The 18,572-nt window shown below is 40.9% G+C and overlaps 1 protein-coding gene across 5 annotated transcripts in view; it reads left to right on the top strand.

Moving 5' to 3' along the window:
- The first annotated feature begins 7,538 nt into the window (after positions 1-7,538).
- RAB3GAP1 (RAB3 GTPase activating protein catalytic subunit 1) overlaps positions 7,539-18,572 on the top strand; it is a 95,487-nt gene continuing 84,453 nt past the window's right edge. For 4 of the 5 annotated variants that reach the window (XM_059704596.1, XM_059704595.1, XM_059704594.1 and 1 more), the window contains exons 1-3: positions 7,539-7,631; positions 7,732-7,787; positions 13,597-13,672. In XM_059704596.1, coding sequence (XP_059560579.1) covers positions 7,614-7,631; positions 7,732-7,787; positions 13,597-13,672 — 150 coding nt within the window. In that variant the 5' untranslated portion in view covers positions 7,539-7,613. The remainder of the gene's footprint in view (positions 7,632-7,731; positions 7,788-13,596; positions 13,673-18,572) is intronic. The other variant, XM_059704597.1, reaches the window with a different exon arrangement.

Here is an 18,572-nt window from a genome sequence, read left to right as displayed (position 1 = left end):
GAACACTCTGTATAGGAGAGAAATATGAGTGGCCGACAAATACACATAAAATGATCTAACTTCACCAAGGATCAGGGAAATGCAAATTAAATCATTATTTGTTCAGCATACTGGCAAAAATGTAAAAGCTTGATAATATTAAATGTGTGGGGAAATGGCTACCTTTCTATAGTACTAGAGGCCCGATGCACAAAATTCATGCAAGAGTAGGCCTTCCTTCCCCCGGCTGCCGGCACCGGCTTCCCTCTGGCACCGGGGACCTGGGCTTCCCTCGCAGCCCGGCTTTGTCCAGAAGGTCCTCTGGAAGGATGTCCAGTCTAATTAGCATATTATTCTTTTATTATTACAGGTTATTATAGATTAGTGGATGTGTAAATAGTCATCCCCTTTGTGAACATTGCAGTCTGGTGCTATTTATTACAGTACATTTTAAAATGCACATACTATTCAACCCAGTATTTCAATTTTCCAGTATTTGCCTTACACAAAAATTCTGGTATAATAAATTTTTACCCTAGTGGTTTTTTTTGAGAAAACTTTTATCACGGAGAATTTCAAACATGAGAAGTAAACAGTATTATGTAATGAACCTCTATATACCTATCACCCATCTAAGAAGGTTATTAATAGCTTTAAATAGAAAAGTATCTAGATGTCAACCCATAGGAGACAATTAAATAAAAAGTAGTACATCTAGCCCACCAGTGTGGCTCAGTGGTTGAGCACCAACCTATGAACCATGAGGTCAAGGTTCAATTCCTGGTCAAGGCACATGTCTGGGTTGTGGGCTCAATCCCCAGTGTTGGGTGTGCAGGAGGCAGCCGATCAATGATTCTCTCTCATCATTGATGTTTCTATCTCTCCCTCTCCCTCTCTGAAATCAATAAAAATATATGAAATTTTTAAAAATGAGTACAAACAATATATTTTATATATATACATAGTATATAAAAGCATAGGAAAGGGTCTGAAAGGATTCACACTTAACTGGTATTAGCGATTTTACCTTAGGGGTACGGGAATTGAAAAGACAGTCAAGGAGGCCATTTATTTTATGCATATGATCTGAACCTTTTGTGAGGAGAAGAATTTCTGTACTTGAACATTTAAAATATGATCCACGGGTTCTACCTCTGATGATAGTGTTTTAAGTATCTCCCTCCAGGCAGTATATTGCTGTATATAAATGGGCAAAAGGAAGAACAGAGATGACTGGAAGATAGAAGATGAACTGCAGCAATATAGTAGAAGCAGTTGAGAGAGAAATCTGTCCATCTAGTCTAACTAGAAGTTAGAAGGACATAAACATTAAAAGAGATCTGAGAAGCAAATCAGCAAGCATTTGGAACTATTATTTATGTAAAAGTAGTTGGTAGGACTTAGAACAGTACAATACAAAATAAGGTCAGGATTAGGTTTAAGATTTTGCATTTATTAATCATCTGTGGCTGAAATAGTTCACTCTCCCTAACAAGGAAAGATTGGCCATTCAATACGAATATGCTTGTGTAAAATATTGTGATCAATTGTACATACACACAAATAGGCTAGAAGAACATGCTTATTCTGTAAACATGTACACAAATTTGATGACTCTTCAATTAATTCTTTTGTTTCCTAGACTCAGAGCTCGAGAACCATTAAAATACTAAAAATATAGAAACACATAAACTTGGGCAAACTAAATCAGCCTGCCAGCAAGTATTGTCCTTTCTGAATCTACCAGACAACAAGTCACAAACTTAAAAATTGGAACTAGCTGCTCTTGACGTTATTACCTAGAAGGACTTTTCAGTTACCTGATACTTGAAACTTCTTGAGGGCAAGCACTTTGTTGTGTTGTTGTTTTTTTTAGAATATATTTTTTATTGATTTCAGAGAGGAAGGAAGAGGGAGAGAGAAAAACATCAATGATGAGAGAAAATCATCGATTGGCTGCCTCCTGCACGCCCCACACTGCAACCGGGGCGTATGCCCTGACCAGAATCAAACCGTGACCTCCTGATTATAGGTCTACGCTCAGCCACTGAGCCATGCTGGTTGGACTGCACTTTGTTTTTATGTTTTTATTTCCCAGTTTCTAGAACAGTGCCAGGCATGTAGCAGCTGGTTTTAACAAAAGTTTATTGAATGAAAAAAGTGACTGACTGAATGAAGAGTGTATGAAAGCTACATTACTTCTCTTGAAAATTTCTGGAGATTCCTTTACTCATTGACTACACCTCTTTCTAGTTCAAGAAATAATGGACTGCTTATTTAGAAGATAAGTGTGTGTGTTCAAGTGACCTTTCAGAACACTTGAATACTTTCCTACTACTGATTTCACAAAGAGTTTTGAGAAGTTGGATAACCAGGATGCATCCCGTTCTAAACCCCTTTATAGTTCTTTACATCTTATCTCAGACTGTGAGCACTTTGAGGGCCAAGATTATTCTTTGAATCCCTCCACAGTATTGATCACACCGTCATGACAGTAGATACTGAATAGATATTACTGAATGAATGAATAAATGCTGTCTGATCATTTTGACTTAGAGAATTTCTCTCTAAAGAGTTTCTTGTTCCCATAACATGTCTTCCTCTTCCAGCTGTACCTTCTGTTGCAGTTCTCATGGCAGCATCATAGAAAATTCCTGATTCTCCCTGCTCAAGGTTGATGAGGATGGTGTAGTCCCATTGTTGTTGCACTTCTCACAATGTTTACTCTCTCAGGAAAATCTAATTAATCTGTTATGCCCCCACATTCCGCTGAGGACTAAACCAAGGGTGATTTTTCCAGGTTTCTAATCTCTTAAATTGCCTATGCCTCAAAGTTCTCCCCATCCTCATTATTGGCAACACCTTGAAGTAACTGAAAATTATGCCGGAGAGAAAACACAGTTGCATGGAAAGGCCCTTGCCTTTGGACGTGTAGCAAAACAGCTCCTGATACGAAGAAACAAAATCTTTTTTGCTTCATGAACCAGTGAAAACCTAATAAAAGTGTGTCTCCCCCGGGTATTTTACATCATTAGCATCCTGGCTTCATGCTTCACTTTAACAAATAACTTATTTTAAAAGTTTCTCCAGGGAGAAGACAAGGAGCCAAAAATATCTTGGAAAAAACTTTACTTAGCAACCCGATAAGGCTGTTTCGTACAGTTTCTAAAATTCATGTAGCCAAGTCTTTGTGATGTTTTAGTTTCTGGTTTTGATATGCACTGAAACTTCTTCAAGGCTAAGCGAGGAATGTAATGCTTTACATGTGAGTAACATTTTATGGCTTTTGTAGTACATTTATTATAAATACTATGACCATAATCAATCACCTACTATATCTTAGGACAGGGGTGGGCAACCCCTGGCATGCGTGCCAAACATGGCACGCCAGTAACTTTTGCTGGCACGCAAAACCCTCTCTTATAATCTTCCATTTACAATTTTTTTCTTAATATCGACTTTTTTATTTTTCAGATAAATTCAGTGTAGGTGCATCTTAGATAAATAAATAATTTTACATAACAAGTTATCTTAAAGACCATAGACATGCATTGATGAGAGAGGGGAAGAGCAATTTCTATGCCTCTGCCTTAACTTTCCCTGCCTTCCTAGATCCGACCAGTGTTTTGGTTTCATCCACATATGCTTGGGAATCTTTGTTCTCAGTGATGAATTTTGTTAAGTCTTATAATAGGAGTAGCCTGATGGATGAAAGAAGTAGCTCGTGCATATCTCTGAAGGTCACGAAATATAAACCTGATGTAAAATCTCTGTCATCAGTGATACAGCAGCAAAAGTCCCAGTGATAATATCAAATGGAGTCATAAAGTTTTCTGTTGGACTATCAGTGTACATGTATACATTAAAAAATAAATGTATTTTTCATCATCATATACTGTGTTTTTGTCGCTCGAATGAATTTTATGATTTCTTTCTTTTTTTTTTAAACATATTTTATTGATTTTTTACAGAGAAGAAGGGAGAGGGATAGAGAGTTAGAAACATCCATGAGAGAGAAACATCAATCAGCTGCCTCCTGCACACCCGCTACTGGGGATGTGCCCGCAACCAAGGTACATGCCCTTGACCAGAATCGAACCTGAGACCCTTGAGTCCGCAGGCCAACGCTCTATCCACTGAGCCAAACTGGTTAGGGCTATTATTTCTTCAAGGTTCTTCACATATGTACACCTTAAGTAGGTGTAACATGTTCTCAAAAAATTAGGGTTGGCACGCAGAAGAATTCTGAGTCAGAGATTTTGCTGGTTTTGGTACGCACTCACAAAAAGGTTGCCCACCCCTGTCCTAGGACATATGCTAACCATTTTACATATGTATTACATGGAACTTAATCTTTGCTATAATTCTATGAAGAGATATTACAAGCCCCATTTTACTAATGAAGAAACTGAGGTTTTCAGGAATTAAGTAACTTGCTCAAAGTCATACAGTTGGTAAATGGCTAAACTTGGATTTAGCTAACCTTCAAACCTACAGACTTATTTCACTCGGTAAGAACCTTAAAAAGTTAAATGAACCAGTTACTCTTTTCCTTTTATATGTACAAATCTCCTGATGTTTATGTTTGTATCCATCTTTTTCTTTCCTTCTCAAAAAAAGCCAACCTCCTCACATCTTCTTTATCCCTCCCACCCTCCTGCTACATGTGCTCTGAGGTCCTGGCACCACCTTGCTGCACAACTCCAGGAAGGCTATTCACAAGGAGATCTCTGTGGGTGGCCCCTCATGAAGTAAGACTTCAGATTGCAAGTCTCGAGTTTGTGACTACCAGCTCTGTGGACTTCCTCCCCTCTCACCTTATCAAGAGCTCCATCTCCCCTTCATCATCTATCTCTCTCTCTTAGATTATTATCATCACCATACAAGCACACTTACAATTAACCTTTGGAGAACATGGGATTAGGTACTCTCCTCAGTCAGAAATTCAGGATAACTTTTTGAAAATATATATTTTTATTGATTTCAGAGAGGAAAGGAGAGGGAGTAGAAACATCAATGATGAGAGAGAATCATTGATTGGCTGCCTCCTGCACGCCCCCTACTGGGGATCGAGCCCACAACCCAGGCATGTGCCCTTGACCTGAATGGAACCTGGGACCCTTCAGTCTGCAGGCTGACGCTCTATCCACTGAGTCAAACTGGCTAGGGCCAGGATAACTTTTGACTCTACAGTTGGCTTTTCATACCCCCAGATTTCACCAACTGTGGATAGAAAACAGTATTTTGGATCCACAGGTGGGAATCTGTGTTTGGGAATACAAAAATACTCTTTTCTTTCTGAGGTGAGCTGAATGCTATGCAAAATCTTCAGATACAGAGGACTGACTCAGTTGAAAGAAATCTGAATATAAGTTGTCTTGGGCAATTCAAATCCATGCTGGTCAAGAGTCAACTGTACTATCCTCTGTACTTGCCTTAAAGACAAACAAAAAACCCCAAGAAAAAACAACAATCAATCACTCTTGGCTCAATATTCATCTCTTGTTTAATTTTACAGCAGCAGTCAATATTTACCATCTTGAAATGTGCCATCTCTCTTTCTTTATTTTCCTAATTCTCTAGCCATGATTTCCTCTCTCTTTTACTAGACATTTTTTTCCTATCCATCCCTAAATATGAAATTTCTTCAGGCCTTGATGTGAGGCTTCTTTTTTTCTCTTTCTATCTTCTCTTCTTAAATCACCTCATCTATTTTGGTGATTTAAAATACTCCCGAATTTATATTTTCACACCAGGTCTTGCCTCTGAGCCCTATTATTATACTCAATTTTCTCCTTGACAGCTCCCTTGGAATGTTTTACAAGCCTGTTAGACTTGCCAACTAAAACACTAGTGTCCTTGTTCCTTCCCATCTTTCTCATCTCAGGACATGGCATTAGCCTCCCACAGTTGCTTAAGCCAGAAACCAGAAAATTATCTTCAATTCCTTCCTTTCTCTTTTCACTGCATTTAATTCATCATCAAGTCCTGCCTATCCTATATCCAAAATACATATCAAATAAGTTCACCTAGTCTACTGACCACCCTAGTCAAAGTCTCCAAAGCATCTCTCACTGGATGCTTTCGTGACTAGCTGCTGTTCCTACTTCTTTTGTGCCACCCTCCAATCTATGCCTGTAGCATCCAGGCTATTACAAAATGTAAGTTGGATCACATCGCTCTCTTGCTTAAAACATTTTAGGGACTTCCATTGTGCTTCAAGCCTAGCCTGAAAGGCTCTATATGGTCTGGCCCATACCTACTTCTCCAACTTCACCGCAAACATTGCGTTCAAGGTGCTCTTTGTTCTGTTATGCAGATCAGAGTTGTCTACTGTCCAGCCTCTGGATGTGCTATTTCTTCTGCTTAGAAGCCTTCCCCACCACAACCGGGCTGCCCCCATCTTATCCTTCAGCTCTCCTCCAAAATTCTTCTTGTCAAGGTTACCATTGACCTCCACATTACTAATAGTGATGCTGATACATATAACACCTCTTCTTTCTGTTCATGCAGCAAATTTCCACTTTCTACATTTCTGCAGTCCATCTTCATATCCCCAGAACCTAGCATAGTGATTGGTTTGTACTGTATGTAGTAGGTGTTGACTAAATCCCTGAAAATGAATGAAGGTGCAAGTTGAGACCTTCTGGGAATGATTGCTGCACACAACCCCCCACAAGTGTGGTGGACAGAAACTAGAAGGAACATCAAGAGACAGGGTTGAAGGTTTGGCAGTGGCAATAACTACCTGTTGTCAAAATTCTCCTGACCTTAGTTTGCTTGTATGCCCTAAGATTGAACTTTGTATTGCTGCGATGAATTTCTTAGTTCTCTACCCCCAAATTCCTTCTTGTGGGTTGCAAACTCATCAAATGAGATTTATTTTTTTAAAACTTTTAATTATGAAAAAATTCAGACCTAATGAGAGTATAAACATCTATGTACCCATCACCGACTTAAGCAATTACATATTCATAGCTAATTTTGTTTTATTCCTAGCCCTACCTACTTCCCCCTCTCGTTATTTTCAAGCAAATTCTGGACATGTATCATCGTATCTGTAAATACTTCCGTATGTATGAGACATAATTATTAACCGCTAGACAGAACACCTTCTGTTCCTCAATGGCTTAAAAAGTGAAGTTTTCACTGAACAGCACTTTGCTCTTTCCATAAACCAGATAACTAGCACGATGATTTCTATTTCCTGGCTTAACTAACATGTGTAAATTCTCTGAGGGGCGTAGGTGGGAAAGAGTGGGTATTAGAGCACCTTTCAGTGCCCTGCAACCAACAAAGGGAGAACGAATGAAAACTCAAAGAGCTTTAGGTTTTTCATACAATCTGATCCTGAGAATCTAGGGCCTTGTCTTGCCTCTTCTGGTCCCTTCCTGAATTCGTTATAGAAAAATTTCAAGTTCAAAGCGATGTTTCATGTATTTATTTCAGCCTGAGAAGACGATTACAAGCAGGACTTACAGGGGGCGGTGCCTCCGGGGACGGGGCTGCACCAAGGCCCCGCCCCGCTGGCCCTAGGCTCCGCCCCCGCGAGCGCCCGGCCTTTCTTTTCCTCCTCCCCTTGCCTTCCCATCCTCTTCCCAGCAGCCCCAGCGCCGGCGCCGGCGGTCCTCAAGATGGCGGCCGACAGTGAGGTGAGGGGGTCGCTCCCTGCCCGTTCCTGCCTGCAAGCGCGCTCCTCTGCCTCAGCGCCTGGACGCTCACTCTCTCTTTTCTTCCCCCCCCTCCCCGCAGCCCGAGTCCGAGGTGTTTGAGCTCACGGACTTCACCACTGCCTCCGAGTGGGAAAGGTGAGTGAGTCGTGTCATTGGTTCGCAACACCTTGGGCCTCGGCGGGCGTTCCCTCCGCCGTCCCCTCAGCCCTGACCGCACGTGACGTCACTGCTCTGTGAAAAGCGAGACCCCGGGGTCCCCGGTCCCCGCCTCCTCCGTCTCGGGGCAGCCGAACGCCTCTTCCGCGTCTGGCGTCTGACAAGCCGGGGCCCGCCCCCGGCCGCGGAACCCCGAGGCTCGGCTCTCAGACAATGTTGTGTTTGTCCTCACACCACTTTCCTCAGACCTTGGTCGTTGCCCACACGCACGGTTTCCGTGGCTGCCACTTCCGCGCTATTTCCGTGTATGTTTAACTCGTGGACATAAGCGATACACTTCGCAGCTGCCTTTTTCCTTCCGCGTCACGTGAGTGAACCCTCCGGGGAGGAGGCCGCCGGCCCGGCCCCTGCACCCCGTCCTTTCCAGTAGCCTTCACGGGGTCTGCATCTGGCCGTCCGCCGGCCCCTGCCCTCCCACCCCGTCCTTTCCAATGGCCTTTCCGGGGTCTGCATCTGGCCGTCCGCTGGCCCCTGCCCTCCCACCCCGTCCTTTCCAGTAGCCTTCACGGGGTCTGCATCTGGCCGTCCGCCGGCCCCTGCCCTCCCACCCCGTCCTTTCCAATGGCCTTTCCAGTGTCTGCATCCGACCTCGGGACGCGTTGACGCCGTGGGTAGTGTGCCCCGGCCCCCTGTGCCTGCCCAACACTGAACAGCGGAAACTGTTGTGCCACTGAAGTGAGTGGGAAGCCAAGTTTGCGGAGGGTTGCACGCTTAGATGAAGTTTAGTGTTCGGTGCCCCAGAAACCCTTCAGCTTCCCGGGTTTCGAGTGTGAGCGAGCTCCTCGCTGCAGCATTTTGTCGCCTTTCTGGCTGGGAGAGGTCACTTGTGGATGTCCTGTCGTTAAAAGGTCTCAGCGGGAATAACAGCTTGACCTGGGGGACCTTCCAACAAAGCGAAGTCAGGGAGACATAACCACGCTGGCAAGGCTGTAGTGAGCAGGTACTGTGTGTCCAGAATTTATGCTAATGGAAGAGAAGAAAAACAAAACCCTAGACCCGTATTTTACCGAACCCACCAGCAAATAGTTACATTGGAAGCCACTGGCACTAACTGTAAACACAGCAGTTTAAGGATGGTATTATGACGGATTAGCCTTGTTGGAGATATTTTCATTAGGAAAGAGAGAAAATGAGCCGGGCATGGGAAGTAGGAAGCATTTGGTTAGACATGAGAAGGCACTGAAACGAGTAGAGACGGTGAAAATGAACCTTTGGAACTTGGTGAAGAAATGCTTGACTGGAGTGCAGGTCACCTTAGAACTAAGATTCCTAAAGAAGACAGGACCAGGTATGGACACCCTCCAAAGCTAAGGAGAGACCAGTGACTGGTGTGGCTCAGAATGCTTGTCTCTGATTATGTCTGTCTGAGGTGGACCCCAATACTTGCATTTCTAACAAGTTCCCTCCCAGGGGATGTTGCTGTTGCTGGTGGGTCTGCAGAGCACACTGAGCATGAGCCATTGGAGAACAAGAGTGAGAGACACTTGATTTTATAGTGGCAGAGGTGGTGTGAGAGTTGTTTCAGAAGATGAAGTAAAATTAAGGCAGTGACTTACCTTTATCCATAGTTAGGTTGGTGATTTGGAGATTGGAGAGAAAGGATAGAGGAAAGGATTGTAAGGCATTTCAAAAGAAGATTTAGATACAACCCGAGGAAATTTGAGAGTAGAAAAAAGCAAACTCAACTGCAGCTTCTTTCCTGAAAGAATGGAGATAAAGTGGCAGAGCATGAAGAGTGCAGTTTTAGACCTGTTGAATGTGAAATACAGTCAGTCCTCGGGTTAGGTTGGACTCCACGTACATCACTTCGTGGTTACGTTGCCATCTCCCATTAATTAAAAAAAAAAAAGTTCCGTCATTTCAACATATGTACATATGAGCTTTATGTTTTTTTATTATATATACTACAAGTAAAGGGCAGGAATTGTTATTTTTCTTTTAAATTTGTTTTAGTGTTTCACTTCATTACTGCTGTGTATGTGCTCCATGTGAGTGACCTAGGTGCTTATGTAGGTGGGTTTCGACTTACGGCGAAAATTGCATTACGTCGCGCCATAGGAACGGATCTCCGACGTAACCCAAGGACCTACTTGTAACAACTTCTTGTCTTGAAGGCAGTTAGAAAAATGTAACCTGAACCTTGGAAGATGACAGTTGGGTGTGAATGAGGAAACAGCAGAGTATTGAATGGAAAAGGATCACTTTCCCCCACCTAAATATTTAAAACATCCTGAAATAGAATATTAAAATCCTTTAGTTCCTTATCTGTATATATAAAACCCTAATATGCAAATAGACCAAACAGCAGAACAACCGGTCGCTATGACGTGCACTGACCACCAGGGGGCGTGTGCGGAACATGGCAGGTGTTGACCTTGGTGGGATGGTGGAGCAGGTGAGCAGGGGTGCCAGACCAAGGCAGGGCGCTGGTCGCTGTCATTGGGGCAAGCCTCTGGTGGTTACTGAAAATTGTTTGCTCCGCGTGCTGCAGTCCTGCCCAGCACTCGCGCCTGCTGCCGGTGCTGGAGCCGCTGCTCGCACAAGGCGCTGGCCCTCATCTCATGGCGCTGTCAGCAGGTGCAAGTGGTGGCTGCCAGCCCTGATCACCCCTCTGGGCTTCTCCACCTCCCCCTGCTCCTGAGGGGTAATCGGAGCCAGCAGCCACCTCTCGCACCCACTGCCAGTGCCGGAGCTGCTGCCAGCACCCACTGCTGGTGCCAGCCCTGCTCTCACCAGCAGCCGGCGCTGGAGCCGCCACTCGCACCTGCTGTCGGTGCCCAGCGCATGTCCCAATCACTCAGTGCCTGCGACTGCCAGCCCTGAATGCCCCTGAGGGCTTCTCTACCTCCCCTTGCTCCTGAGGGGTGATTGGAGCAGCAGCTGCTGCCACTTGCACTCACTGACAGTGCAGGTCCTGCTTGCACCCGCTGCTGGTGTCGGCCCCAATAGCTCCGCACCATCAGTGGATATGAGCTGCAGCGGCAGAAAGGGGACTGGGGGCTGAGACCTGCCCATGCCCTCAGCCTTGTGGCCCACAGTTCCTTTCAAGGTGCACGAATTTGTGCACTGGGCCCCTAGTATGAAAATGATTGTTAATACAGTTATGATAAATACAAAGTAGGAAATTTGGTTATTGACTTTTTATTTGGTTATTGACTTTTGGTTATTGACTTCTGTTTCTAGAGTGAAGTAGTGTTTTATGATTCATGGGAAGATGTTAAGACTTTGGAGTCTCTTCAACTTTGAGTATAATGTTTGAATGAAAAATTCTTGTCGGTATGGTATGAGCCATACAATTTATTGAGAGGGCTGACTAGAAACAATACTCTTTTTATCATTTTTCTGTTGAAGAAATATTTATTGCGTGCCCACGTTTCAGGTACAATTGAGGATTTTAGGTATGTGGTGGTTAATAATAACAGGTGATTCCTGCTCTTACTGAATGTATAGTTTAGTGCAGCCGTGGGCAAACTATGGCCTGTGGGCCGGATCCGGCCGTTTGAAATGAATAAAACTAAAAAAAATAAAAAAAAAAAGGCCGTACCCTTTTACGTAATGATGTTTACTTTGAATTTATATTAGTTCACACAAACACTCCATCCATGCTTTTGTTCCAGTCCTCCGGTCCAGTTTAAGAACCCATTGTGGCCCTCGAGTCAAAAACTTTGCCCACCCCTGGTCTAGTGAAAGAGACAGATATGATTAAAATAATAATAGAAATGAGTCTTAATTACAATTGAAATAAGAGCTGAGAAGGGGAATAAACCTGGTCTTTTAAGAGCATATAGCCATTAGACCTAATATAAAATGAGGAGCCAGAGGAAATGACACTTTACCTGAGATCTGGAGAGCTTTCAGGGTAAAGGTATTGAATTATTCTAGTCCAGAGGTGGGCAAACTTTTTGACTCGAGGGCCACAATGGGTTCTTAAACTGGACCGGAGGGCCGGAACAAAAGCATGGATGGAGTGTTTGTGTGAACTAATATAAATTCAAAGTAAACATCATTACATAAAAGGGTACGGTCTTTTTTTTTTTTTTTAGTTTCATTCATTTCAAACGGGCCGTATCCGGCCCGTGGGCCGTAGTTTGCCCACGGCTGTCCTAGTCAAATACCAATACTTTTAGGATAGAGTCCGATAGTAGAATTAAAAAGAAAGAAAAAGAACCTGTAATCCTACCACCATTCGATAGCGACTATAACTATTTTGAGAAAATTCCTTCTAATCTATGTGTTTTGTAAACTTGTATCAAACCATTTTAATATTTATTTATATGGTTTCCATTAACATATGAACATTTATTTCCTCAAATGGACTTTAAAACATGATTACATATTATTCCATTGAATGGATATGCCATTAATTTACAACTCTGCTGCAGTTGCACATTAATATAGGCTCCAGTTAACACGCAAATTTTCGCTCATATATGGATACCTTTTTTTATTATTAAATTTTTATTTTTTAAAACATATTAACTAATTTCTGTCACACTCATATTCAAAGCTAATAATTGCCTTTTACTGAATCCCCCTTCCCTAAAGTGAATTAGTATATATTAATGCCTTTAAATTTTTTTCCTTATGGAATTATTTTTATTACTGTTAGCTAGTTTATATTTTTTACGAATTAGACAGAAAAGTACTTTATAAACTGGAAATACCTGAGTCTAAGGAGACTCAATCAAGTATTTAGAAAAGACAATATTTGTGCCCAGTCAGGATTAATGCCTTGAATTTTAAAGAGAAATTAATTAGAAGGTTTAGTTGAATCATAAAAAGTGATTTATCATTACTGTCTTACAACAGAAATGTAAAAGTTACTATGTAAGTCACTGAAGAAAAAACCTGATGCTTTGTGTTTTGCTAGAATTAATTCTAATACTCTGGCAATACTATGTAGGCGTTTTAGTAGAGCAATGTTGTTGTTATATTGCATCATACTCATATAAGAAGTCAGCTTCTTAGAGTAATAACAAGTCTTGAGAAAGTGTCTTTTAATATGTATTTAACATTACTGCTGAGATTTGACAGTTTTCATTTGCTAATGTTGAGCATATTGCTGGTCAAATTTGTTCTTTTTTTAAATAGGTCTTTTGATCATTAGATTTAAAGATGTGAATAATTATAAAATCTGTCAGTTTTTATAAGGAATTATAAATTCCTTAAAGCTGATAAATGTACTTGGATTTTTTTTGCCAGCTGTTCCTTAAATTTTATTTTATTTTACTGAACAATGTGCCCAAATAATGTTTTCTTTTTGGGGAGGGGAGAAGGAATATCAAAATTCCTAAATCTTTAAAGGAAAAGTTATTAAACTAGTTATTTTGAAAATAGGGAAAATATTTCATAATTATCTTTAATAGTATCGTGTTAGTCTGTCAGTTTTTACTTCTGTCTCAAATTTATTTATTTTATATAGACATTTATATAAAATATTCTTAATATATATTTTTTATTCTTAATTTATATTTTTTATAAAATATAAAAGCAGAATGCCTTTGTTGGATAAACAGCATACTCAAAATCTAAGAATTCTTAAATTAAAGAAAATTATTTTCACTTTTATTCCACATTGATAAATTAGACTAACAATATTAACCTTATGAGAGAGACTTCTCTGATAAAAATGTTAAAATATAAAAAATGCTTTTCTAAGAATTTTATAACAATAGTAAAAAATATGCAGTTACATATACAGAAAGGGTTTTTTTTTGCTCCTTCCTAGGTTTATTTCCAGAGTTGAAGAAATCTTGAATGACTGGAAACTGATTGGAAACTCTCTGGGAAAGCCACTTGAAAAGGTCAGATCTATTTGCTGGTGTCTCTAAATGAGTATTTATTTTGAAATTTCTAAACTTTGCTGCATTTGGTACATTTGAATTAAATTTTTTTTAAGTTATGTATAATCTTTAAACATAAAATGGTATCTGGAAGAATTTGGATATGTGGCAAATAATATATCTAAGGCTTTTGTGAACTGTCTTTCAAATAAAATTTTATAATTACAGTGTCATTCTTCGTGAGTGATTTTGTTTCTCCTAATGTTTACTTCTTTCTCTCTCACCTTCTCCCTTAGAATGTTAGAAATCTTTTTTTTTTAAGTTTTAGTTGGTTAGAGAAACACTGCAGTTACCAACTTCTTGGGTAGAATATTTTGCGTAATTAATGAGGAAAAATTCTTGGTCTTTTTTTTTTTAAATTAAATCTTTATTCAGATTATTACATTTGTTCCTCTTTTTTCCCCCCATAACTCCCCTCCTCCCAGTTCCCACCCCACCCTCCGCCCTCACTCCCCACCCACTGTCCTCATCCATGGGTGCACAATTTTTGTCCAGTCTCTTACCGCATCCCCCACACCCCTTTCCCCCCCAAGAATAGTCAGTCCATTCCCTTTCTATGTCCCTGATTCTATTATAATCACCAGTTCATTCTGTCCATCAGATTATTTATTCACTTGATTCTTAGATTCACTTGTTGATAGATGCGTATTTGTTGTTCATAATTTGTATCTTTACCTTTTTCTTCTTCTTCTTCTTAAAGGATGCCTTTCAGCATTTCATATAATACTGGTTTGGTGGTGATGAACTCCTTTAGCTTTTCCTTATCTGTGAAGCTCTTTATGTGACCTTCAATTCTGAATGATAGCTTTGCTGGATAAAGTAATCTTGGTTGTAGGTTCTTGGTATTCATCACTTTGAATATTTCTTGCCACTCCCTTCTGGCCTGCAAAGTTTCTGTTGAGAAATCAGCTGACAGTCATATGGGTATTCCCTTGTAGGTAACTGAGTTTCTTTTTCTTGCTGCTTTTAAGATTTTCTCTTTGTCTTTTGCCCTTGGCATTTTAATTATGATGTGTCTTGGTGTGGTCCTCTTTGGATTCCTTTTGTTTGGGGTTCTCTGTGCTTCCTGGACTTGTAAGTCTATTTCTTTCACCAGGTAGGGGAAGTTTTCTGTCATTATTTCTTCAAATAGGTTTTCAATATCTTGCTCTCTCTCTTCTTCTGGCACCCCTCTAATTCGGATGTTGGTATGCTTGAAGTTGTCCCAGAAGCTCCTTACACTATCTTCGTATTTTCGGATTCTTTTTTCTTTTTGCTTTTCCGGTTGAGTGTTTTTACTTCTTCGTATTTCAAATCTTTGACTTGATTCTTGGGATCCTCTTGTCTGCTGTTGGATCTCTGTATATTATTCTTTATTTCAGTCAGTGTATGCTTAATTTCTAGTTGGTCCTTTTTCATATCCTCGAGGGTCTCACTAAATTTATTGGTGGTTTCTAGAAAATTCTTGAAAAACCTTATAACCGTGGTTTTGAACTCTATATCCAGTAGTTTGCTTTCCTCCATTTCTGTCATTTGTGATCTGTTTCTTTGTCTCCGCATTTTTTTATGCGTCCCTGTGTTGATAGAGTGGCTTTGTGTGCTAGGTGTCCTATAGGGCCCAGTGGCTCAGCCTCCCCAATTACCTGGGGTGGACACTCTTGGTGCACCCCTTTATGGGCTGTGTGCACAGTCTTGTTGTAGTTAAGCCTTGATTGTTGTAGGTATCACTGGGAGGAATTGACCTCCAGGCCGATTGTGAGAAGCAGCTGTGGGAGAACTTCTGTGCTGAAGACCCCCTTCTGGGGCAAGACTTGCTTCAGTGGGGCTTTCGTGCTCACTGAGTCTGCCCCCTGAGTGTGTCCCTTATGAATCTGAGGAGTTGTAATCTGGATGGTCTCAATCTCACCGCTGGGTACACAGGCTCCTGGATCTCTAAGGAGATGCTAATTTAGCCTCTGCCTGAGGCTACCCAGCAGGAGCTATGGAGAGATCTGCAGGTTCCTCATCCTTGTTTGGGTTTTTGAGGTGCCCAGATGAGGCCCAGCTGTGAAGCAATGCAAGCTGCTGTGGGGACTTGGGCCTTCTTTTGGATGTTCTGGGTCTTTCTGACCCAGCTGCAGTTGGCTAGGTAATTTTAGATCTCAAAGGGCCAGCCCATTCATATGCAAAAGCCTCTACGCACAGCTTGGGTGGGGCGGGGGTCTCAGGGAATCAACAGGGCGGAGCAAACAGCTATGGCTGATCCTCAGTCCTGCCCTAAGAGGTCCCAGGTCTCAGTGTCCTGGTAATCGCTGCAAGCACCTCTGAGAGAAAGCCGCCCTCGAGTTCCGCCTGCTGCCAGACAGTCCAGTTTCTCCCCGTGTGAGTCTGCGTCCCCAGAGACTCGCCTGGAACTGGAGTCTGGGCCGTCGGGAGCTTGTGCCTCCCTCCTGATTGCAAAAGACACCGGCGTCCCCCGTTGCCTGCCCCTTTCCGCGTGCGCTCGAGCCTGCATACCTCTGCACTTTACTTCCACACCTCCTCTGAGTCTCAGTGTGCTTTTCTCTTTCCTTCTAGTTGTAGAATTTCCACTTAGCCAGCCTTCCTGTGGTTTTCTGGATGATGCCTGTTTTGTCTTTTAGTTGTATTTTTGAAGTGGTTGTGCGAGGCAGCAATTTCAGGTGTTTACCTATGCTGCCATCTTGGTTTCTCCTGTCCAGTAATTTCTTAAATTTTATAATTGTATTTTGAGCGAAATATAGTGACTAGATTCTGTAGTGGTCCAAGAGTATTTAGATTAAAACTCCATTCTCTTCTCAGTGGTGACAGCAGCTAAAATCTTATTTTCAATCTACCGCTTTTCATTGTACCCTGGAGTCTCCACTGCATATGTATGGTTTAGCAGATTGCCAAGATTTGAGACAGGGTTTAGATGCAAATTTTGAGGCTTAGTTTCTCTTGGCTTTCAGAATTTACACCTTAACTTTAAAACTTCCTTGCCATCTTTGAACTTTGTTTTCTGTTGCCTGAATCCAGGAAAGTCCCATCATTCTGCAGCCCTGAGTTGTGCCCAGATTGGAGTGTCTTATTTAGATCAGCAGTTCTCATGGTGTAGTCTGACCCCTGTTGCTCCCTGAGAGCCTTTTAAGGGTTGATAAGGCCCTGCCTTTTCTAACTAGTGTACTTGAGGCCAATTTTCTTCATGTACCTCAGTCAAAACAATGGATTGTAAAGATTAAATGAAGGTGCAGAAATGGGAATCCAGTTGCCTTTTAAAAACTAATATGGAGCCCTGACCGGTTTGACTCAGTGGATAGAGCGTCGGCCTGCGGACTGAGAGGTCCCAGGTTCGATTCCGGTCAAGGGCATGTACCTTGGTTGCCAGCATATCCCCGTTGGGGAGTGTGCAGGAGGCAGCTTATTGATGTTTCTCTCTCATCGATGTTTCTAACTCTCTATCCCTCTCCCTTCCTCTCTGTAGAAAATCAATGAAATATTTAAAAAAAAAAAAAAACTAATAAGGAGATTTACAAAATGTAGAACAGTGCCACTCTTCTCAATATTTTGGGGGTTTACTTTGGAAAATAATTGTTAGAACTTCATTTAACATGTAATAAGTTCATTATCATTTTAGATGAGTTAAAAATATGTGATTGTTTTTCCTTTTTAATTTCTAATATGGGGTCCTTGGTAATTTAGGAGTGTAAAGGAGTCCTGAGGCAAAGAAGTTTAAGAACTGCTGTATTAGAAAGGTACTAACAAGCAAATCTCATCAGATATAATCCCTTTTTTCATAGATAAATTCTCCAGTTTCTGCCTCCATTTGGTCACTCTTCAGAGCCTTGAAAAACTGTGTTGTTTTGTCCAGATTTTATAAATTTTATCTGAAGGATAGGTAATTTGACCAAGCTACTTTTACTATATGAGACCCTGAAGTGCTGAAAAATGACTTTGAGAGGAAGAAGTGGCAGTTATTGAGCATCAGCTCAGGCACCATGCAATATAATTGGGACTGTGTCTGTTAACTTAATCCTTAGACATATTTCAATGATGAATTATTACCTCATTTTATGGATGATGAGACTTTGGGTACTGGTAGTAATTTGCCCAGGGTCATTCTGCCAGTAGTTTGTGTAAGCACAGTTATATCTAGGACATGCTTGCCTTTAAACCCATATTGTTTCTATTTTAATATGCCTTTTTTGGTTTCAGATTTAAGTAAATGTAAAATTATATAGTGGAAATATTAGAATAGGTTTCTAAGGCCCATTTTGGAATTTTAATAAAATAGACAAAAGATCCTGGTGGTATGAGTATGATACTGCTTGAAGACAGGAAAATTAAAGAAATGACTGTTTAATTTTTTTTTAGCCATTTTATGATTCTATGTAGTCAGCAAAAATTGTAAGTACTTTTTATGAGATGTTAAGTTTACGTATGGTATGATCTGATAATAGCCCAGTTAAGTCAGTGACTCTTATCTCACTCAAAAATTTATGGATGAAGAATCATTAACTTTAGAATAATAATAGAAGAATAAAAACTATAAAAGTATTGAAATGAGTTCATATATTTTACACTCACTCAGTAGATCAGAATGAAATTTACAGTTGACCCTTGAACATGTGGGTGAGAGGCGCTGATCCCCACCACAGTTGAAAATTTGCATATAACTTTTGACTTGCATAAAACTTCTTATTGTCTACTGTTGACTGAAACAGTTGATTAACACATATTTTGTATATGTATTACATGTTGTGTATTTATTATAAGTAAGCTAGAGAAAATAAAATGTTACTAAGAAAATCATAAGGAAGAGAAAATAAATTTTTAGTATTTTTTGGGAAAAATCTGTATATAAGTGGAACGGTGCAGTTCAAATGAATATTATTCAAGAGTCAAC

This window comes from Myotis daubentonii, chromosome 7 (assembly GCF_963259705.1).
Source record: "Myotis daubentonii chromosome 7, mMyoDau2.1, whole genome shotgun sequence".
Taxonomy (NCBI): domain Eukaryota; kingdom Metazoa; phylum Chordata; class Mammalia; order Chiroptera; family Vespertilionidae; genus Myotis; species Myotis daubentonii.
This window is presented reverse-complemented; position numbering and strand designations above follow the sequence as displayed.